Source organism: Oncorhynchus keta, chromosome 7, assembly GCF_023373465.1.
Source record: "Oncorhynchus keta strain PuntledgeMale-10-30-2019 chromosome 7, Oket_V2, whole genome shotgun sequence".
Classification (NCBI taxonomy): domain Eukaryota; kingdom Metazoa; phylum Chordata; class Actinopteri; order Salmoniformes; family Salmonidae; genus Oncorhynchus; species Oncorhynchus keta.
In genome coordinates, this window is record NC_068427.1 from 16848760 (window position 1) to 16872404 (window position 23645).

The 23645-nt window shown below is 42.8% G+C and overlaps 2 protein-coding genes and 1 non-coding gene across 11 annotated transcripts; 2 read left to right on the top strand and 1 right to left on the bottom strand.

Moving 5' to 3' along the window:
* The first annotated feature begins 275 nt into the window (after window positions 1–275).
* LOC118386096 (ras-related protein Rab-9A-like) lies at window positions 276–5067 on the top strand. 9 transcript variants are annotated; one of them, XM_035773509.2, is made up of 3 exons: window positions 276–389; window positions 2271–2355; window positions 2550–5067. In XM_035773509.2, exon 3 carries the CDS (start codon window positions 2594–2596, stop codon window positions 3197–3199), a length of 606 nt encoding a protein of 201 aa, XP_035629402.1. In that variant the 5' UTR covers window positions 276–389; window positions 2271–2355; window positions 2550–2593; the 3' UTR covers window positions 3200–5067. The 9 variants fall into 9 exon arrangements, with proteins under 9 accessions (XP_035629402.1, XP_035629406.1, XP_035629408.1 ...); XM_035773513.2 differs by having other exon boundaries at window positions 297–389; window positions 2221–2355; XM_035773515.2 differs by having other exon boundaries at window positions 304–389; window positions 2307–2355.
* Window positions 5068–5358: 291 nt separating this feature from the next.
* On the bottom strand, window positions 5359–7584 carry LOC118386101 (uncharacterized). Its single transcript, XR_008139690.1, has 2 exons — window positions 7497–7584; window positions 5359–7406 (listed from the first exon to the last, which is right to left on the bottom strand). It is a non-coding gene; the product is annotated as an uncharacterized LOC118386101 (transcript).
* A 3799-nt stretch (window positions 7585–11383) lies between these two features.
* On the top strand, window positions 11384–23555 carry ofd1 (OFD1 centriole and centriolar satellite protein). Its single transcript, XM_035773518.2, has 22 exons — window positions 11384–11673; window positions 11757–11957; window positions 12527–12595; window positions 12686–12713; window positions 12803–12910; window positions 12997–13133; window positions 13229–13402; window positions 13551–13657; window positions 13761–13880; window positions 15000–15073; window positions 15176–15267; window positions 16581–16770; window positions 17792–17922; window positions 18960–19071; window positions 19595–20362; window positions 20728–20890; window positions 20976–21076; window positions 22152–22277; window positions 22513–22670; window positions 22782–22967; window positions 23090–23163; window positions 23392–23555. Exons 1-22 carry the CDS (start codon window positions 11578–11580, stop codon window positions 23429–23431), a joined length of 3255 nt encoding a protein of 1084 aa, XP_035629411.1. The 5' UTR covers window positions 11384–11577; the 3' UTR covers window positions 23432–23555.
* Window positions 23556–23645: the final 90 nt, after the last annotated feature.

Sequence of the window (23645 nt, forward strand, 5' to 3'; positions counted from 1 at the left end):
ATGTATACTAAAATGGTCACAACCTCTCACACACCAAGCTTGATCTGTCATTACTGCTAGATATTCGTGAGCGATTAACCAACATTAGGTTTTTAAACAATTAATTATTGATGTTGGTTCAGTTATTTGAATTCCAGTTCTTTAAAAAAAATCTGTGAGCTAGATGCACAGTTTCTCTACAGATAAATCAGATTAAACTAGAACTGTGCGATGTTGTAGTTTCCAACTGGCCAATATTCAACATAGTTTCTCACAGAAAACATGGTATTTAACTACAATGACCATAATCCATTGAGCCCGCCTACTTGTCTCTTCTGTGTGGAGCAGACACAGATGGAGAGAAGAGAGAATGCATGATTCAGAGGGATAGAAAGCAGTTGCTTCACAAGGTATTTCTACCAACTAATAGTTGGTATTCAGCAGTCATAAAAGTATGCCTTATTTACTATGAACTACTAAAATAGTGATTTTGTCAGACAGTCTAGGCAGCAGCTCTATTCATGGGTTGCATGTTTTTTCACAATATTGTTTTGAACGTTGTTTTGGACTGAGTATTCTACTCAATGAGCACTGATGAAGATTTCATCAAAAGTGCATTACAGTGCTACTCTGGTCAAAAGTTATGGAAAAAGTAGCTTGATTTTGGTACTGGTCTAGCTAGTCCTGTCTACCGTGTGTTTATCGCTCTCTGGTGGCTCTGTTTCTGTAAGTATCAGAAGCGGTGTTGATTGAGTACTGCAGCTAGCTAGCTATTTACTGGCTAAAACCATAGAAAATGATAGAGGCCTCTAGTGGCCAAAAGGGCAATTTTAGCATGGACAACACCAATGGTATAATAAGAACTGGAAACTGCGTTCAAGATGTCTGACCGTTGTTTTCAAGGTAATCTACTCACGTTTGCAAACACTGATTCATGGACAGTCTATATCCGGGTAGCACTCAGTGCGCACAGGGAGCAGTGCGAACAGTGACAATGACATCACGTCACCTAAAAACATGGTAAACATTGGATGAAAAAACATGTAACATTGTTGTCCTTCGCAACAATTATTTGAATAATTCAATGGATATATTGTGAAAAAAGGTGATGACTAAAGTGTCGTATTAGGAATATTCTAATCTGATTTCTCTATGTGGGAGTGTATAGCAATTGTTTTTCTGGGCCGGGTGTCAGTTAAACTGCAGCACCGAAGCAAAACTGTAGCCCCTGCTTCTTAATAACAGGAACCCTGGCCCCTAGCATTGAGGGCTTCCACCATTTAATGTAGCCAACTGGATGGGACTTCCAACTTTATTGGCTGATCCCACCTGGTGACCCTGTTGGAGTCATGTCTAACTGGGTCATCAGGAAGGATCAGCCAGTCATGAAAAAATATGTACTACTTTAACATGGAGATAGCCTCAATACTGGCACAGACGCTATAATAGCCCAGATACAAAGATGAGTCCTCTATCAATCTCTATGGCTAAAACAGTCACCAGTACAGTTGCTTTTGTTTAAAATGGCTTTTTATTATAAATAATCTGCTATTGTGAACTGAGTGATGGGACTCGAAAACATTTAACAGTACTGTAAAAAGTTCGAGACTTCTTGGGTCACATGAGTGGAAACAGAGGCTAGTCCGCCATCAGTGTTGAGCCAGCCAGTTAACGTTAGCTAACTCCTATTGAAGCCAAACAATTGACAGCTTGAAAAAAAGCTTTTAACTACCACAGTCCTTGGATGTGTTCTTCAAAACTTGCCAACGGTAAGGTAATTAAGTGTCTGAAGGTTTAGCTAGCTAACGTTTGCTAAATCGTTTTCAGCATGCTTAATAGCTATAGTAGCTAGGCTACTTAGCATAACAAAGCTAGCTCAATATTGATTGTCATCCAACTTCAGCCTGTTGTGAGGGCGTTGCGCCCTATTTTATTTTAAGTTCGTTACAAACAATATTTCACCGTGATTTTTTCTTCTTCTTCCGTGTCATAATTACCTAGCTATTTAGCTAACGTTAGTTATACAACACTAACTAACATTAGCTAGCCAACTAGTTGGCAATTTAATAACTACTGTTAGCAAACCGTAGCTATGACATGTCAGTTGAACTATGTGTCGGTATGTTTTGTAAAAATGCTGGTAATACAGACAGCTGTGCAGTCACTGTACTGAATGTTTATCTTACGTAGCTATACTTGAAGGTTCAGTCAATACATTGCTTGCTAAATATTTCATTCCAGCTGTTTGAATGTTGACTATGCTTCACATTATAATGACCCACACGAAACAGACACACGTGACTAAGAACCCCGGCCATTGTCTGTAGCACGTGATCCGGGCCAGCTGAGACCGAGGGAGGCTTCAATAATTCACGGGTAAGTCAAGTCTCTTTGGTGAAGGTTAACCACATTTCAATTCTCCCTATTTGTGTGATTTGACTAGTGTTTAATTGTTGTAAGATAAAGTGATAACATTCAAGTGTTTTCCATAGGTTTCAGAATATCTACACTGAGCAGTAAAGTAAAGGCTATTGTGCTACAGTTGTTAGTTACACATTACTGTCCTCCAGGTTCCTATTCTCCAGAGGAAGAGTCCACGTGCCGTTTAAGAGCCATGACCGCCAAGTCATCCCTGCTGAAAGTCATCCTGCTGGGAGACGGAGGAGTGGGGAAGAGCTCCCTCATGAACCGCTACGTCACCAACAAGTTTGACACACACCTCTTCCACACCATTGGCGTGGAGTTTCTCAACAAGGACCTGGAAGTGGACAGCCGTCTGGTCACCATGCAAATCTGGGATACGGCTGGACAGGAGCGTTTCCGCAGCCTCAGGACTCCCTTCTACCGCGGCTCTGACTGCTGCCTGCTCACCTTCAGCGTGGATGACAACCAGAGCTTCCACAACCTGGCCAACTGGAAGAAGGAGTTCATCTACTACGCTGATGTCAAGGAGCCCGAGAAGTTCCCCTTCGTGGTGCTGGGGAACAAGGTGGATGTGACGGAGAGGCAGGTGTCTGCTGAGGATGCTCAACAGTGGTGTCGGGATAACGGCAATCACCCTTACTATGAGACCAGTGCCAAGGATTCCACCAACGTAGCTATAGCCTTTGAGGAGGCGGTGCGGAATGTGCTAGCCATGGAGGAGAGGGCAGACCACCTCATCCCCACAGACACAGTTAACCTCCACAGAAAGCCCCGCTCCAGTGCTTCCTGCTGTTGATATAATGTAGGGCCTACAACCTATAAAGAACTGGAGCTAGGAAGACACACAGGCTTATCAACACTCATGCTCTCTCAAATAGCATGTGCAAGCACTGGCTAGTGTCTGTGGATGATAATCCACTGGGCTTGTTGGTCTCTGGACTCATTGATGTGAAGAGGGTACTGAAGAATGGTGTTATTTGTCAGATTCCAAGAAATGCATTATAATTTCAATCTGTGCCGTATTTGAATTATAGTCTTAAAACATATTACAACAATGTGGTTGCCAGAAATATATTTATAATGTTTAATTTCCAAATCATGTTACACACTAAGTTCCTTTTTTTATGTTGTTGTAGAAAGGGTTTCTTACACTGTGACTGAAACAAATGTGCTGCCTTACCAGTGAAAATATATTTGATTGCATTCAAATTGTATTCAGGACCTTATCCAGAGATATGACCCCAAATGTGATACTTTAAAAGCAAGTCACTTTAATCAACTGACCTGAATGGGATTAGAATATACATAATATATTCATATTTATAACAACAAATGTTGATAGATTAATTTATGCAGTATTTTTATTTGATTAAGATCAAGGTTTACTGTCACGACTTTATTGTAGAGGGAGAAATGTAAGCAGAAATTAAGGCTTATGATTTCTTACTGTTTATTATAGGCGCTGAGAATTCTATACAACTTGCTGGCCTTGCAATATTTGTTCTCAACATACCGTAATTAATGAGTTATCATTATGTAATGGACTACATGTTTTAATGCCTGCACAGAAGGATAAGAGATGAGGAATGTTCAATAAATAGTTGTTGGTATCCTGTGTGTATGTACTGCATGACATTTTATGCTCACTACCACTAATAGTTTGTAAATAATTTAGTTTTTTTTTTATCATACCAGAATTTCAGTGATCCAATATCTTGGATAATTGTAATTAAGATGGGTGATAATTAGGTGGATATGATTGAACAAGGTAATATGCTGTATGTACCTCAAATCAAATTGTATTTGTCACATGCTTTGTAAACAGTGAAAGTTAAGTTCCTAACAATGCTGATTAAATCTGAGTAACAATAATTTGGCTATATACACGGGGTACCAGTACTGTGTCGATGTGCAGGGGTACAAGGTAGATATGTACATACAGGTAGGGGTAAAGTGACTAGGCAACAGGATAGATCAAACATTAGCAGCACTGTATGTAATTAGTCAAGAGTTAGTGCAGCTGTAGAACTGAAGGCCCATGCCAAATCTTTTCAGCCTCTTGAGGGGAACGAGGAGCTGTCGTGCTTTCACCACACACACCGGTGTTGGTGTGTGTGAACCATGTTCATTCCTTAGTGATGTGGACACCAAAGAACTTGAAGCTCTCGACCCGCTCCACTACAGCCCCGTCGATGTGGATGGGGGCGTGCTCAGCCCTCCGTTTCCTGTAGTCCACGATAAGATCCTTTGTCTTTCTGACATTGGAGGAGAGGTTTTTGTGCTGGCACCATACTACCAGGTCACTGACCTCTTTATAGGCAGTCTCATTGTCAGTTATCAGGCCTACCACCGTCATGTCATCAGCAAAACCCACTGCCAGTTTTTCTATGGACATCTAATCTTACATGCATTTTATTTACATTTATGGAGCTCAATTTCATTTTCTTCCTTGCTAGTATAGTTTTGATACTAAGACTTTGGATTTCAACCGTTATTGATTTTACAGTATTGTCCATTATCACAATTTCCTCATTGATATTTCATCTAATTCAGGTAGAGTGCTGAGAACACTTTCATATTATTTAGCTACAGCAGTGTTGTCCAGAATTATTGGAATGCAAGTTGAATGGAAAATGTTATTTGAATAAACTCTCCATGAATGAATCATTTCCCCTGAAAAAACGTTTATTTCTTCCTCACTATGAAAAAACCCTACAAATTATGAAAACAAAGACTTGATATCAGAGTAAGACTTCGGCAGGAAGTCATTGTGAAATGTTTGGTGTGATTGTTGCATTCATAAAATAACCATTACAGGCAGACCATTCCCTCAGTCAATTGTCATGCGATTTCAGTTTAGCAGAAAGTGATTGGTGAATCAACATTATTTTGTACGGCACAAACATGTATACCAGTGAATTATTTGGAACAAGATCACCTGAGGAAATCCCCAAATTATGTTAATGATAGTATTTAATCAGAGGAACTGGACAGTGAGTCAGCATTTCACAAACCTCAGGAATGAATGGCTTAGTTTACACCGGCAGCCTAATTCTGATATTCTGCCAACAATGGGTCTTTTGACCAATCAGAGCAGATCTCATCAGAATTGGGCTACCTGTGTAAACTTAGCCACATTTACATTGATTTAACTAGCTCTCAATAACCCAAGGGAGTGTATAACCAGCTTACAGTTGGCCACCCTTTTGGCTTCTCAGCCAATGGTACGGAACACAGCTGCCTTCATGTGAACTACAATCCAGACGCTCTGTTTAAACGCAAATACACCTCACTTGCAATGCGTTTTTGGAAACCTTTGGAACTTAACTTTCATACAAGCAAGAAAAAATCTTGCAAATCCAAAAAAGTACACTTACTTTGCGCAGTTTAGCAAAGTTGCAGCCGGCTACGACACATGCCACTCCAGATTTCGAGTGTTCCACAAAATACAGCCGGGTGCAACTTTCCTGAACTGCATATGTTAAGTGTGTTTTGTGTTTGAAAAATTATTTCTCGCTTATATGAAAGTATGGTTGCAAATGTTTCCAAAACTATTGTGTGCAGGGCATAGTTGCATTTGCACAGAGCATTTGGGCAGCGCCAGAGAATTCCCCTAAGGCAGCAGACAGCTTTGTGAATGTTTAACATTACCGTCTTTTGAATGGGATAATATTTAACAAGCTCATTCAAGTTCAGAAAAGCCTCATACAAACCTTGTCATTATTATCAAACTTGGAAACAAAATTCTGGTGACACATACACTACATTACCAAAAGTAGGTGAACACCTGATCGTCGAACATCTCGTTCCAAAATCATGGTCATTAATATGGAGTTGGTCATGATGAAACAGGAAATGGCCTATCCCAAACTGTTGCCACAAAGTTGGAAGTACAGAATTGTCTAGAATGTCATTATATACTGTAGCATTAAGATTTATCTTCCCTGGAACTAAGGGACCTAGCCCAAACCATTATTCCTCATCCACCAAACTTTGCAGTTGGCACTATGCATTTTGGGCAGGTAGCATTTTCCTGGCATCCGCGAAACCCAGAATAGTCCATCTGATTTTGAAGTGTGATTCATCACTCCAGAGAATGCGTTTCCACAGCTCCAGAATCCAATGGCGGCGAGCTTTACACCACTCCAGCCAATGCTTGGCATTGCACATGGTGATCTTAGGCTTGTGTGCAGCTGCTCAGCCATGAAAACCCCTTTCATTAAGCTCCCGACGAACAGTTAGTGTGCTGACGTTGCTTTCAGAGGCAGTTCGGAACTCGGTCGTGAGTGTTGCAACCTAGGAGACCATTTTTACACGCTTCAGCACTCGGCAGTCCCTTTCAGTGAGCTTGTGTGGCCTACCACTTCACGGCTGAGCCATTGTTGCTCCTAGACTTTCCCACTTCACAATAACATCACTTGAACAGTTGACCTGGGCAGCTCTAGCAGGGCAGAAATTTGACAAACTGACTTGTTGGAAAGGTGGCATCCTATGATGGTGCCACATTGAAAGTCACTGAGCTCTTCAGTAAGGCCATTCTACTGCAAATGTTAGCTATGGTGATTGCATGGCTGTGTGCTCGATTTTATACACCTGTCAGCAATGGGTGTGGCTGAAATTGCCAAATCGACAAATTTGAAGGGGTGTCCACATACTTTTGTATATATAGTGTACCATCCATTCATTATGCAACATAATCTTCCATGCTTACAATAGCTTTTATACAGTGGTTGGGAAGTATCAGTAATACATACTGAAATTATAAGACATACAACAGGTGATCATAGACAAATTATGTGTATATTATGTATATATATATGTCTTAAAAAACATATTTCAACTGGAAACTGCACACAATGAAGACATTAAAAAAGCTACACAACCATGTTGTCCAGGTTAGTTCATCAGCTCAAGAGGTGCTTCTTTCCAAGGAACTGTACTTTCCTGTCAAATGCCGTCGACCGGATTGGAGCATTGGTTTCATAGAAAGGATTCATTGCAAACTGGAAAAGAGCACAGAATAATGAACAAGAATAAAATCATCAGAATATGAATTATACATGAACATACTGTATATAGGAAGGATAACTCACCTTAATGTATAAATCATACACGTCATTGAAGAAGTTTTTGATTCCATCTTCTTGTCGTACATCATGAAGCATGATGAATCTCATATGTGATGGAGATGGTTAAGGGAATTATGGAATACACACACTAATTATTTGTCTGAGCCCTTTGTAACAATGACGATTTGTTGAATTCAACACTGTAGACATAATATTTATGTTTTGTTGCAATGTTTCCAGAGGGCTACAGAGGTCTCTGTGGATTTGTGGTTGGTGTCTGCCATGAAATTTGTAGGTAGTGGGTTCAATCCCCAGTCAAGTCTTGATTTTATTACGATCCCCATTAGCCGATGCCAATGGCGACAGCTAGTCTTTCTGGGGTCCGACACATAGTGAAAAATACATTACACACAATATTTTTTTAAACGTATGTAAAGTATTTTAACATGTAGTGTGTGTGTGCATCTCTCAGTTACATATACATGTCAGTACATACACACAAAAAGTAGGTAAAATGGGTGAAAGGCATTGTGAGGTTTTATTTTTTTAAACCAGGTTTGCTGTTCACTAACTCTATATGAGATGGAAGGGAGTTCCATGCAATAATGTCTCTGTATAATACTGTATGTTTGCTTGAAATTGTTCTGGACCTGGGGACTATGAAGACACCAGGTGGCAAGTCTGATGGGGTAAGTGTGTGTGTCAGTGCAGTGTGTAAGTTGACTATGCAAACTATTTGGAATTGACAACACATTAATATTTCTTATAAAAGCAAGAAACGATGCAGTCAGTTTTTCCTCAACTCTTAGCCAAGAGAAACTGGCATGCATACTATTGCTATTCACCCTCAGATCACAATGAAGAGCAAAACATGCCACTCTGTTCTGGGCCAGCTGCAGCTTAACGAGGTCTTTCTTTGCAGTACTTGACCATATGACTGAACAATAATCAAGATAAGATTAAACTAGAGCCTGCGGGACCTGCTTTGCAGAGTGTGGTGTCAAAAAAGCAGAACATCTCTTTATCACAGACAGACCTCTCCCTATCTTTACAACCATTGAATCAATATGTTTTGACCATGACAGTTTACAATCTAAGGTAACACCAAGTAATTAAGTCTCCTCAACAGCCACACCATTCATTTCCAGATCCCAAAGACAAAAGAACAAGATCCAATGGTTCTCTGCCTGGCACTCAATATTGGGAGTATGTCCCTGTGATAGACTAGCATCCTATGTAGATTTGAATTGTAGCTGTTGAATCAAGCTGCAGAAACAGGAGATATGCTCCTGCACTATGGACTGTTCTGGCTCAGGCAAGGTTACTTACTTACAGTTGAAGTCGGAAGTTCACACACACCGTAGCCAAATATATTTTAACTCAGTTTTTCACAATTCCTGACATTTAATCCTAGTTAAAATTCCCTGTCTTAGGTCAGTTAGGATCATCACTTCATTGTAAGAATGTGAAATGTCAGAATAATAGTTGAGAGAATGATTTATTTCAGCTTTTATTTCTTTCATCACATTCCCAGTGGGTCAGAAGTTTACATACACTCAATTAGTATTTGGTAGCATTGCCTTTAAATTGTTTAACTTGGGTCAAACGTTTCAGGTAGCCTTCCACAATAAATTGGGTGAATTTTGGCCCATTCCTCCTGACAGAGCTGGTGTAACTGAGTCAGTGTTGTAGGCCTCCTGCCCACAAATCTATAGGATTGAGGTCAGGGCTGTGATGACCACTCCAATACCTTGACTTTGTTGTCATTAAGCCATTTTGCCATAACTTTGGAAGTATGCTTGGGGTCATTGTCCATTTGGAAGACCAATTTGTGACTACGCTTTAACTTCCTGACTGATGTCTTGAGATGTTGCTTCAATATATCCACATAATTTATCATCCCTCATGATGCCATCTATTTTGTGAAGTGCACCAGTCCCTCCTGCAGCAAAGCACCCCCACAATATGATGCTGCCACCCCCGTGCTTCATGGTTGGGACGGGTGTTCTTCGGCTTACAAGCCTCACCCCTTTTCCTCCAAACATAACGATGGTCATTATGGCCAAACAGTTCTATTTTTGTTTCATCAGAACAGAAGATATTTCTGTCCCCATGTGCAGTTGCAAACCGTAGTTTGGCTTTTTTAATGGCGGTTCTGGAGCAGTGGCTTCTTCATTGCTGAGCGGACCTTCAGGTTCTGTCGATATAGGACCCGTTTTACTGTGGCTATAGATACTTTTGTACCCGTTTCCTCCAGCATCTTCACAAGGTCCTTTGCGGTTGTTCTGGTAATGATTTGCACTTTTCACACCAAAGTATGTTCATCTCTAGGAGACAGAACGAGTCTCCTTCCTGAGAGGTATGAAGGCTGCGTGGTCCCATGGTGTTTATACTTGCGGACTATTGTTTGTACAGATGAACGTGGTACCTTCAGGCATTTGGAAATTGCTCCCAAGGATGAACCAGACTTGTGGAGGTCTACAATCTTTTTCTGACGTCTTGGCTGATTTTTTTTTTTTCCCCCATGATGTCAAGCAAAGAGGCACTGAGTTTGAAGGTAAGGCCTTGAAATAAATCCCCAGGTACACCTCCAATTGACTCAAATTATGCCAATAAGCCTATCAGAAGCTTCTAAAGCCATGACATCATTATCTGTAATTTTCCAAGCTGTTTAAAGGCACAGTCAACTTAGTGTATGTAAACTTTTGACCCTCTGGAAGTGAAATAATCTGTCTGTAAACAATTGTTGGAAAAATGACCTGTGTCATGCACAAAGTAGATGTCCTAACCGACTTGCCAAAACTATAGTTTGTTAACAAGACATTTGTGGAGTGGTTGAAAAACAAGTTTTAATGACTCCAACCTAAGTGTATGTAAACTTCCGACTTCAACTGTACCTGTGGGTATTCGGTAAAAGCTAGAAAAAGATATGTCCTGCAGTGACAAAGGCAGAGACGAACCACTCGTTGAACTTGTCCACAGTTTTCAGGTACATGTTGTTAGACAGCCACATGTTTTCATCCACCAAGTCGAGGGCTGCATGCGCAATGAACTGGTTCAGATGCCGGTGGTCATCCTGTTTACATATAAGAGAATGGTAATTGAGTGGGCATTACAGTATCCTCTTCTTTTTACTGGATGTGGACCAATATCGCAATACATAGTTATATAGGCTAGCTGCCCCTTTAGACAGTTATCAGGAACACACATATACACGTGTATGCATGCATGTATGTACTACACACATATAAATATATACATTATGTTGAGTAAATCATAACGATACATTCCTTTGACTCAGCTTTACCAGCAGGCAAGAATTCCATTTCAAAGACAGGATTATCGTGATGCCCAACCATGACAAAATAGAAGCTCCCAGACATGTTTGTTTCCAGCAATCTGCAATTTTCTGTGTGAATAGAAATACATACACATTATTGGATAGTAGTAATATGGACACTGGACTTAAATCCTTAACTAGCTATCTAAGTTAGCTTGTAGCTAACGTTAATGTAGGTAGCGTGCTGCAAATACGTGATTATCGTCAAGCTAAACAAATTGAAGCAAACGACAAGTCTTAATTTTCATAAAGATCCCATAGGTATTTGCATTTACCTCCTTAGCAATGGTTTTAATGTGATAAATCAAATGTGAATTTACCTGTTAAAAACGAGCCTTTCTTTTTCGTAATACCGTCGCTGTTTGATAACGACTTGAAAAGTTGAATATAAAATACATTCGCAATGAAAAGGTATTCAGTAATTTTTTATATCTTATATTACATTTGATGTATACATATGTAGTAATATATCTGTTAGTTGACTAATGTATTTGTTTTTATTTCTGATTTCAAAGACAGAATTGATGCATCATAACTGTGCGACCGGAACTAAAACGATAACGTTGAATTCAAAGCTGTGGGCGGAGAGGACGCCGTTGGTCACTAAGCAGGTCATTTAAACCAGAATACGTTGAAATACGTGTCATAAATTCTAGCTATATACATGTTAGTCGCGTTACAGAGAATTTGGTACTTGTCTCCAGCAAGAAAAATCAGCTAGCAATTATTCGTTGATTGATCCTCTGTTCCCCAATTGAAGACAACATGTCTGTTGCCAAGGAGGAGGCTTTATCCCCAGATGAGCTGAGGAAGAGGCTTTACCAAACCTTTAAGAATCGAGGAGTGCTTGACACACTTAAAGTAAGTATTTACATTTGTATTTAGTATTTTACTACCAAAGACCATTGTTTCCCCCTTTGTCAGACGTTATTTCCTTGTTCTAGACGCAGCTTCGTAATCAGTTGATCCATGAATTGAAGCACCCCATCTTGAGTGGAGAAACTGTTCCCAAGCCAGTCCCTATGAAGTCAGACTCTGTCCTGGTCACCGCTTCTAACAGTCTGGTGGCAGATCATTTGAGGAACTCTGGGTATGAGTACACCCTGTCTGTGTTCTACCCTGAATGTGGCATGGGCAAAGATAAGGTGAGCGCTTGCACTTATGCTTTGGAGCAGTAACACAGTACTAGGGCTGGGAATTTCCAGGGACATCAACGATACGATATTATCACGATACTTAGGTGCTGATACGATATGTATTGCAATTCTCACGATTCTTTATGTATTGTGATTCAGTAATGTGATTCTATTGCGATTCGATGTTCCAAAAATATTGTTCACGATATGTCTGCTGCAGAGGGACAAGAGAGAGCCATGGAAAAAAATGTATTGTTCAGTCATGGAAATAAAAGTGCTGACAACAAATTGATTCCCTATTTTAAAAGAAGAACAAGCTATGACGTTTTGGTGCAGGTACAGCCAACTAGAGCAAATATAATATTGATATATTGTCAAAATGATAAGATCCCGATATGCAACTGTGGATCCCCCCCATCACTACACACTACCTTATGTTTGGTCCTGTACAATGCATTGTATTATGTTGAAGCTCTGAATGACCCCACTCCAGTAATGTGTGGTCAGCTTTGCTTGTGCTGAACTCTCAGCTACGTTATACTCTTTTGTTGACTATGCTCTCATCTACACCCTGCCAGATTTTCACTTCAGGGGACCTTCTTCAAATGATGAAAATCAGCCCGCGGTCACCACTTTACAAATCTCTGGTAATCACATCATCTTGGTAAAATTATACAAAATTATATAATTTGTACCTAATGATGTGAATGACGGGTTATTTGTATATTGTTCAACAGGCATCAAGTACACAGAAAGAGAATAAGGGTATGTTGCGTGATGTTTACTTTCATATGCCAAGCCCCCTCTTGTCAGCTCAAGCATCCTGCCATGGCCCTTATTGATGTTTCTTCCAGGTTTCCTGATGAGTCTCTTAATAGAATTGACAGACCGTCATCTGCATGGAGAACGGCGTGATGCTGATACTCAGACCACCAGTACGCCAGCTTATAGAGAATCTCTTGGTAAGCATGAAGCACTCTCAAGTTGACCCAGTAGTAGAGTAAAATACTGCGTTACGTTACATTTTAATAACCTTTTGTGTGTGCAGTTGACAAGATGAAAATGATCGATGAGGAGTATGAAGCTCTCCGCTACAAAGGGGACAAGTGGGTGTCCTATGAATCTAAGCTTGCTGCATATCGAACAGAAGTTGAAGCACAGGTTCAAGCCGAAATGAATGCAAAGGTATGACTCTATTTCTCTTCGCCTCTTTATGCATTCTGATGTTCTAGTGTTGGAAATGTTTGCATTGAGAAACATGGTGCTTTTTGCTTCTTCAGCTGCAACATTATAAAGATGTGGAAATGTCCAAAGTGAAGATGGAGGAAAAAGACAAATCTCGCAAAGAGATTTTGCAGCTGAGGCAGGACATGGAGAGGACTTATGAGATGAAGTTGGGGGCATTGATCAATAGGGAGAAGAATGCCATCGATCGATTACAGAAACAACAAGAGGTAGTTGATTCTCAGTTCTCCAATCATCGAGTCAGTGGCCAATTCATGTTTTATTTGGGTCGTTCTATTTTCTTAAACTTTTTGCATTCGGGTGTTGTGTGCTTATGTGATGTTACGAATGACTTTGTATTTCATTTGTGTTTTTCAGATTGAGGAAAAAGACATCTATATGCAAAGACAAGCTGTGTTGAAAGAGTTAGAAACCGTGCGGAATAGAGAAGCTGAGCTGAGGTTAAGGATGGAGGCTTTTGAAAAGTAAGATGAAGTCATATCGCCATACTCATGCTGAATCATTGTCATACTGGGGTTATCAGGGTTTGGTTTATCATGTTACTCACAGAATGCTTATTCACCACAGGACTTGCAAAATACAGGAAGAGAAGACCAAGACCATGGAGGAGCTGCTGAGAAGAAGAGAGCTTTCAGTGAAGACGACGGAGGACACCTATGACCAAAAGCTGAAGAATGAGCTTTCAAGGTCTTATGATGGCATTTTGCTAAATGTAGCCTACTTGGACTGTTCTGTACTTTTTTAAAGATGATCGTTGCTTGCTCTATCTGTTTGATTTCCCTTCACCTCCCAGCACAGAAGCCATCATTCCATTACTTCTCTCTGCATCCAGAAGGTGGCACTCTTGTGTAGAGCAAAAATATGTATACTCTGACATTCACTTTCATATCCTCTATGCATATTTTGTTCATGTACTGTGTGCTTGGATCCAGTTCATCAGAGACAATTAATTAACCTTCTGATTCAGTTGATAAAAGGGATTGCAGGGATGATACCATACAGTGTATTGTACTGCCTTGAAAATTGGGCTAAGTAGCTTTGAATGCTAATAAGTTTGACTCACTACATCTATCACCTCTTAAATCCAAAACCACACAGTACTTGTTTTTAGATCGTAAATCTGGCTGGTATAGCCAGCTGTCAGTTAGCATTAGTGTAACATGCAGGAGTACTGGTCACAGAGGCTGTATAACAAGCAGTCCAGATGCATGGCTTCTTGAATAGAGCATCTACCCAGTGCCAGTATCATAATGTGCTATCATGTCATGGTTTTGGGATAGTTACAGTCTAAGTATAAGAAGTTTGATGTAAGCTAAGCAGTGCATCACTTAAGGAAACGATTATGTTACCGTTATGCTATATTTAAGCAATAAGGCCAGAGGAGGTGTGGTGTATATGGCCAATATACCACGGCTAAGGGCTGTTCTTGGGCACGATGCATTGCGGAGTGCCTGGACACAGCCCATAGCCTTGGTATATTGGCCATATATCACAACCCCGGCTAAGGACTGTGTCAAGGCACTCCGCGTTGCGTCGTGCATAAGAACAGCCCTTAGCCGTGGTATTTTGGCCATATACCGCACCTCCTCGGGCCTTAATGCTTAAATATACCATGGCTGTCAGCCAATCAGGATTCAGGGCTCGAACCACCCAGTTTATTACATTGCTGTCTTATATTACTAACATTACTAACATGTAGGCCTATGACATTTATGTTACTGTCAGTCATTATTCCATGCTGTTTATGTCAATGCTTACCTTGTATAAATAATTTGTGATTATTTGATATTTCTCTCTGGCTATCAGATATCAGCTTGAGTTAAATGAAGAGTACACCAAAAGGACTGAAAAACTCACAGAGAATGAAAAAAGAAACAAAGGTCTGTATTTTTCCTGTAGGCCGTCGTTATAAACAATGTATTAACTGTTGTGCTTTGTATCATTTTATACAAATGTCTTATCACACATTCATTTTCTCTCAGTGGAGACTATTCGTATGCAGAAGGAGTCGGCTGCAATCGATGCCAAGCTAGAGGAACACAGCAGAGCTTGTGCTGAGTTGAGACGATTGCAGGTAAACTTGGCAACCAATAACACTGTAAGGCAGAGACAGGCCCTGTTTTGTAGGATTGTCCATAGACAGATTGTCATCGGATGGTATACAGTTTTAAGCTGAGTAAGTTAATGTGTACAACTGAGACATACAGTGGCTTGCGAAAGTATTCACCCCCTTGGCATTCTTCCTATTTTGTTGCCTTACAACCTGGAATAAAACAGTTTTTTTTTGGGGGGGGGGGGTTGTATAATTTGATTTACACAACATACCTACCACTTTGAAGATGCAGAATATTTTTTATTGTGAAACAAACAAGAAATAAGATTTAAAAAACTGAACGTGAGCGTGCATAACTATTCACCCCCTCTCCAAAAAAGTCAATACTTTGTAGAGCCACCTTTTGCAGCAATTACAGCTGCAAGTCTCTTGGGGTATGTCTCTATAAGCTTGGCACATCTAGCCACTGGGATTTTTGCCCATTCTTCAAGGCAAAACTACTCCAGCTCCTTCAAGTTGGATGGGTTCCACTGGTGTACAGCAATCTTTAAGTCATATCACAGATTCTCAATTGGATTGAGGTCTGGGCTTTGACTACGCCATTCCAAGACATTTAAATGTTTCTCCTTAAACCACTCGAGTGTTGCTTTAGTAGTATGCGTAGGGTCATTGTCCTGCTGGAAGGTGAAACTCCATTCCAGTCTCAAATCTCTGGAAGACTGAAACATGTTTCCCTCAAGAATGTCCCTGTATTTAGCTCCTTCCTTCAATTCTGCCCAGTTTCCCAGTCCCTGCCGATGGGGGAAAAAAAAAAAAAAAACCTCCCCATGGCATAATGATGCTGCCACCACCATGCTTCACTGTGGTGATGTAATTCTCGGCGTGATGAGAGGTGTTGGGTTTGTGCCAGACATAGCGTTTTCCTTGCCAAAAAGCTCAATTTTAGTCTCATCTGACCAGAGTACGTTCCATATGTTTGTGGAGTCTCCCACATGCCTTTTGGCGAACCCCAAACGTGTTTGCTTGTTTTTTTCTTTTAAGGAATGACTTTTTTCTGGACACTCTTCCATAAAGCCCAGCTCTGTGGAATGTACTGCATAAACAAGTTATTTTTTTCCATTTCACTTCACCAATTTGGACTATTTTGTGTGTTTCCATTACATGAAATCCAAATAAAAATCCATTTAAATTACAGGTTGTAATGCAACTTAATAGGAAAAACTCCACGGGGGATGAGTACTTTTGCATGGCACTGTACTATGAGATACACAGACATAACATTTTCACATACTGATTCGGCCCTAACTGTACACATGCTACTCTCTGTCATTTAGATGGAGCTGGACACGTCCCAGTCTCAGTACTCTCTGCTAACACAGCAGAATGAGCTGCTGAGAGAGAGGCTGGAGACCATGAATGACTACCCCACCCTGAGGCGAGAGAGGGTGGAGCAGCAGGCCCAGCTCAGGCTGCTGATGAAACAGCTGGAAGAAGCTCAGGAGGAGAACCAGCGCCTACGGGCAGGTGAGGAATGGTGGCCTTACCATATGAGATATACTACTGCCTTCTTTCAGTTTTGCATTGGTGGGCTCAGTCTGGGCGTGTGGGGAACCAGTGAAATTTTCCTTTCCTCCCTTTGCTTTTGTTTTAGCCTCTAGCATCTCTCTCTCTTTGACTAGTCCTTTTCTCTAAGAGGGAAACGTTTGTTTTTTTCACTGTCGTTAGTTCAGAGGTTACCTAGTTTAAAGATGCTCTCCATTTTCTGGTCAAACGGAATGTGTTGAGAAATATACAAATAATGCATGAAATTCTTTTCCAACCCAGAGAGGATACAGTATGTCATGTTTGAGGCATTCAAAGGCTTTGTGGTTTGACTGTGTGGAGTCTGTATAGACTCTAGTGGGAAGTATTCAGTCTACTCTGCCCAGCTGGTCTTGGCACTGTGGCAGTCTTTTTGGATGTGCTCTAGATGACTGTCAATGCGGGACCCTCTCTGCAGTGTTTGTGGCTTTACAGACTGCTCTGTGAGGTGAAAGCAGGGGGGATGTGGGGGTGGAGAGTCCAGACGACTGCGGAGGAACAGAGGGCAGAGGGCCAATGCTTCATCCCTCTCTGAGGGACACAATGTTCTTCCTGTCAAAGGAGAAGGGTGGATGGGGGACCAATGGGCCGCTCTCTTCCTCACTAACAGTAGGCTTCATTAACCACCGAGTTAGGCTAGTACCATGTGCTCGATAATGTCAGCCTCCCAGCACCATCTCAGCCAAACCAATATACTGTAGCTAGCTGAGGAGATTAACTGGAGTGTATCACATAATGTCAGGTGTAAATCAAAAGTTAACGTTTTTGCCACAAAATCTCTCTTGACATTTCTGGGGCATTGTCACAGTGATTTTAAGAAAAGTACCTAACCTAGGCCCATTATAACTTGTCCTTAATTGAAAAGTTAAAGATTGGTAGTTGGATATACTGTACAATGAGTGCTCTAATGTGTAAGCTGTTTGCCGGGATGTTGTGACTCTCCTAGCCGATTGTCTCCCCATAGATCTGGGCAGGCCGTCGGTGGAGCAGCTGGCGCTGCAGACGGAGCTGAGGAGGCTGGAGAGTGCCAGGAGGCTGTCAGAGGAGGAGTTTGATAGCCACAGACAGGTGCTGCAGGCCCAGCTCCACAATGAGGTCAGTGACACAATGCTTCTCTGATAGTGTGGGAAATAATGTGGAGACTAGAGAGACTTCTTGTCTTTAACACACATCTGGCCTGACGTTTAGTTCTTTGTGCTTATGGTTAGGCCTTACATATGAGTTCCGGTCCAATTGGGAGCCTGCATGTCATCTTTCACCTGTTGCAAGGTCTTCTTCTCTGTCTGTAACCCCTTGTTGGCTCTGTCCACCTGTTGGATGCTCTTCTTCTCTGTCTGTAACCCCTTGTTGGCTCTGTCCACCTGTTGGATGCTCTTCTTCTCTGTCTGTAACCCCTTGTTGGCTCTGTCCACCTGTTGGATGCTCTTCTTCTCTGTCTGTAACCCCTTGTTGGCTCTGTCCACCTGTTGGATGCTCTTCTTCTCTGTCTGTAACCCCTTGTTGGCTCTGTCCACCTGTTGGATGGTCTTCTTCTCTGTCTGTAACCCCTTGTTGGCTCTGTCCACCTGTTGGATAGTCTTCTTTTCTGTCTGTAACCCCTTGTTGGCTCTGTCCACCCGTTGGATGGTCTTCTTTTCTGTCTGTAACCCCTTGTTGGCTCTGTCCACCTGTTGGATGCTCTTCTTTTCTGTCTGTAACCCCTTGTTGGCTCTGTCCACCTGTTGGATGCTCTTCTTCTCTGTCTGTAACCCCTTGTTGGCTCTGTCCACCTGTTGGATGCTCTTCTTCTCTGTCTGTAACCCCTTGTTGGCTCTGTCCACCTGTTGGATGGTCTTCTTTTCTGTCTGTAACCCCTTGTTGGCTCTGTCCACCCGTTGGATGGTCTTCTTCTCTGTCTGTAACCCCTTGTTGGCTCTGTCCACCTGTTGGATGGTCTTCTTTTCTGTCTGTAACCCCTTGTTGGCTCTGTCCACCCGTTGGAGGTGTTCTCTGTCTGTATTAACCCCTTGTTGGCTCTGTCCACCCGTTGGAGGTGTTCTCTGTCTGTATTAACCCCTTGTTGGCTCTGTCCACCCGTTGGAGGTGTTCTCTGTCTGTATTAACCCCTTGTTGATTGTGCCTGTGTATACCAGGTGGAGCGCTGTGCCCAGTTGAAGGCCCAGCTCATAGATTGTGAGGAGAGGACTCAGTGGATGACCACCCATGCAGAGGACATCAAGATGCAGCTCCGACAAACACAACTAGGTACACTGTCTGTGCATGGTCCCTGTGGCTTATTTGATTTTTTAGACATGGCTAGTCACACTGAATCATGTGTGCATATTGTAGTTCCTTTATCTAGCTCTGCTTCACATCTCTGTATTTTGCATGAAACCTAGCTTGTGTAGCTTAGCTTGTATAGTAGTCTGCATCTCAATGGTGGCCTTTCCTGACTCTTCATTCCTGTTCCTTCACCTGCTCTGATCTTCAAAAGTTGAACAGGTGAAAGCAAGTCCTACAGTAGGCTTTCGATACACTACTTTCGCTTAATCACTGTTCTCAGATCAGTGCAGATGAAGGAATGGAGGCAAGGAGAGGAATCCACTTCATGATATTGACATGCACCCTTAGCCTTCTCTGAGATCAGTCTACAAATCACTTTCTCCATCTTATCACCTTATAATGTTGGTATTTTGTCTTTGACCTCATCTTCTCCTCTTTCTCTCCCCATTTCTTCCCCCCCTTCGATCTCTTGGTTCCGTGTGTTCTGTGTGATTGGGGTGGGCAGCTCTAGAGAACGAGGTCCTGCGTAACCCTAAGCCCTCCCTAGTGGACCGCTCAGTGCTGGAGCTCAATCCTGATAAACTAGTGCCCCCTGATATCTATGTGGACAGAGGTGTCCTGAGAGCCTGGGTGGCTGGTTATGATGACGTGTGTGAAGCAGGTGTGATGCCCTCTCAAGGGCGCAGGTCTCGTTGGGGGCGGAGCAGCTCCCCAGACTCTGACGCTGAGCTGGTGGCTGGCGCCAAGGCCAGGATCAGAGAGCTGGAGAAGGAGGCGGAGACACTGGAGGAAGCTTACAGGAACTACCAGCAGAGGGCGGTGCACGCCACCGTGTCTCACATGCTGACCCCACGATGCCTCTCACCCCAACGAGCACCGGTATCACCCCGCCCTCACTCAACTCAGAGGCAACATATCTCTCACCAACGCCCTCGCTCGCCCCAAAGACAACAAGTCCCCCCCCAACCTTGCTCACACTCACCCCAGCATCCACAAGTCTCCCACAGACCTCTCTCGCCTCAACATCAACCCCCTCCCCAGCGTACCAGAGCCCCCGCCTCTCCCCAACCCAGAGTGACCTTCGCTGAAGACCCGTCCCAGGATCAGTACCCTGGTCCAGGGAGCGGAAGGGACTTCCAGTCTCTGGACTTCAGTGAGGCCCGGTTTTCAGGAGACAGACACCCCCTGGAAGGCACCTCCTCTCCCCACAGGCGCCTGTCTTCCACACCCCTCTCCCTCTCCAGGAGCCAGCTTCACACAGAGCCTGTGGAAGGTAGAAGCGTGCAATCTGTTTTATTGGGTTGTTTCACTTCAAATGGATTTAATGTCCCAGGCGCTTTACTGCTAAGACAGTAAATGTGTTTTGGAAATAATTTACTGTCATTGCACTAATACAATGCTTGTCTTGGTGTATAGTTAGTATTTTATATCCCATTCATAACTTGTGAGTCATTGAGTCCGTCCATACCATTGTATTCTGAGTTTTAGTCGACATCTTGTCATCTCCATATTTCCCCCCTTTGAGCCCTTCCACTTCAAGCATTTTGAAACCCCATCTGACAGTGACAGTGCTGAAGCTGTATCTTCTGTTGTTTGCTGCATTTTGTAACTAACAGTTGCTCCCCCTCTCATTCTCAGAGGCTGAGGTATCGTCTGTGGCGTTTCCTGTGCTGTCTCCTGAGAGGCAGCTCTCCCCCCTCCCCCTGCCACGCGGAGAGGTAGCGTGCTCAGGGGACTTTACCTCAGATCTCTCCCCACCTCGCAGCCCTCAGCTCAGGAGCACTGCACGAGGCCAATGCAGGTAGCACCGGGGGTTCACCACATGATCGGCATTATAACAATACACTACGATCAGTTCAGTTTTACAGTTGTTTGTTTGTTTGTAGTCCACCACAGGTACAGCAAATCATCTTCTCCAGTTCCGAGTCAGAGTCTTCCCCTCAGCCTGAGAAGATAACCATTGAAGATCTCACAGAGCCTTTGCCAGGTACTCTTAATCCCAGATCAGTTTCGTTGTGTTGTGTTGGTGTCCGTCTTGTTTTTAAAGATACAGCAGATGACACAACAGGTGCAAGGTATATTCCTGGGGTACTGTGATACAAAGCACAATAACACCAAGCCGGATTGTGATTGATATGTCTGTTTCCAGTCCTATTATTACATTCCACGGTATAATCTCTCTTGACCGTAACCATCGAACTGCGGTATGGTTCAAATGTCACCTTAATCTGTGGTCGGCAGTTCGCCATGCTGTAGTCGGTCTATTAATAACTCCTGTGGCTTGGAGATATCTGAGATGGCAGAAGCCTTCTCTATAGGACGCCAGGCAGCCCTCTGTGCTCCCAGCATGCTTTGCTTCCTAAACATACAGCACCTGTGCGTTTCTCCACTGTAATGCTGTAATACTGGAATCATACCTTGGGAGGGGCAAGGGGGGAGAGCAAACACCTTCAGCACTGCAGGAATGGTGTTGGGATATTGGTTTGTGTTGTTGACCAGTGGAATTGAAATATTCACCTATTTCGTTATCAATGATGCATCCAAGGTTTTCTGCGCCTGATGTAGCCGATTGACTGATCCATATTAGATTTGGGAGTGTTTGCAAATCCAGGCATGTTTCACCTATGACTCTCAGTGCTGAATCAGTACCAGCTAACAGAGGGTATGGGCCATACAGTATGCCATATTTCTGCCCATACCAAATGCCCCTCCTAACCCAATGTGTCGCATTCAGTCCCATACTTTTACTGGGGAATCCCATTTAGAATGACTGCTAGACATCTAGTAATACATATCAGTTTAAGGTGGCCTTAATCAGGAATGACTCTTTCCATATATTTACACAGGTCAAATCACTGTAAATCACTGTAACGACAACACCTACTGCTAAATCAGTTATGGCTGCTTTTTAATGTGTGACTGGCCTCCAGAGTGGCCTCTCGCTGGCCTGGTACAATGGTAAGGATGAAGGGCAGCTGATTATGTATTCTGTGTTGGTCCTCCTGGTCTGAGCATAAAGGGCCTCGTTGTGACTTTCTTTCTCTCTACTCCCCCCTCTCTAGAGCCCAGCCACATTCCAGAGCTGCTCCTGGACACGGCGGGCAATGAGGAGGAGGCCCTTGACGGGCCCCTGACTGTCCCCCCATCTCGGGCCCCTTGGGACCTCACAGAGGCTCAGCTGCAGGGGGGTGAGTAAGGGAGCACATCCCCTCTCCCTAGAAGAGCACACCCAACTTTTAGACTAACTGATCCGTCACCCCACCCACAATGCAATGGCCATACTCTGCCCATGTTTTATCCAACCTGATGTTTGATAGCTTACCACTATACTGCAGTACGGTAGCCCCGTTTTTAAAACCACTGTGCAGGGAGCACCGATTCCGCACATTCTTTTAACTCAAGTGAACCCACTTTGATTTGTAGAAGTTCAACAAACGCTGGATGAACCTACCAGACAGGAGGAAGAAGAGGAGCTGAGGTGGGAGCGAGAGAGGAGAGAGAGGGAAGAAAAACGACAGCGGGATAAGGAGGAAGCCCAGGAGAAGGAGCTGAGAGAACTGGAGAGATTGGAGAAAGAAAGGGTGGGGATTAACTTCTAGGCTGTTGCATTGACACATTCACCTCCTTCTATAATGACCTTAACATTGATGGATTGACCTTAGCATTGATGGATAGACTTATCTGTTTCTAAGCTATTGGAAGAAGTACAGCAGTATGGAGAGGAGGTGGGGGGAGATGAAGAGAAGGAGGAGAGAAGAGGGCAGGAAGAACTGAAGGAGGCAGAAGAGCCTGAGGAGAAAGCCCCGTCCTCGGACAAAGATCCACTCCAGAAGTACCTGAAGATGATCATGGAGCAAAGACGGAGTCCGCATGTACAGGTGCAACACAGTCTCACACACTTTTCTGTCCTCTGAAGTGCGAAGCCCCGTTTTTCTTGTGGAACGGAAGCAGCAGGCGAGTGTATCCAGCGTAGTGTTTGAATTTGTGTTGTTTTTTTTAGATCCCTGCTGGGAGAGAGGAGCCAGAACACAGGAGCCCCGAAGCCAAGAGTTTGTCTGATGAGAAAGATGATAGGTAAGTCTAAACATTTCACAGTGCTTGTGAGAGAGGAGAAGAGCGGGGCGGATTTTAGATATGGCAGAGAGACTGCCAGTGAGGTTTCCTGGCTCACTTCACAAGAAAGGACCTCCTCTCCTCTGACATGCCAGTCTTTTGATTTTTAGACCAATTTATCAAAAACATGTGTTTTTCAATCCTATCCGGAGACTACTGTTAATAAACCATTATTCTATTCCTCTTTAGCGTTGCTTTCTCACATGAAGATGCAGATGAGTTCTGGTGAGGTGGCACAGAGTGTGAAAGGTACAATACTGCTGTACGTTTTACTTTGTTGTTTTTAGATGTTTAAGTTGTATAAATGTCAGTCTTGGTTCATTAACACAAATAAAACTTTGATTTATAAATCACACAGTGCCTCAAAGTGACTTATCGACACTTGCTCACAAATTATTTTTGTGTGTGTACCATGACATTAGGTTCAATGCCCATTTGACATG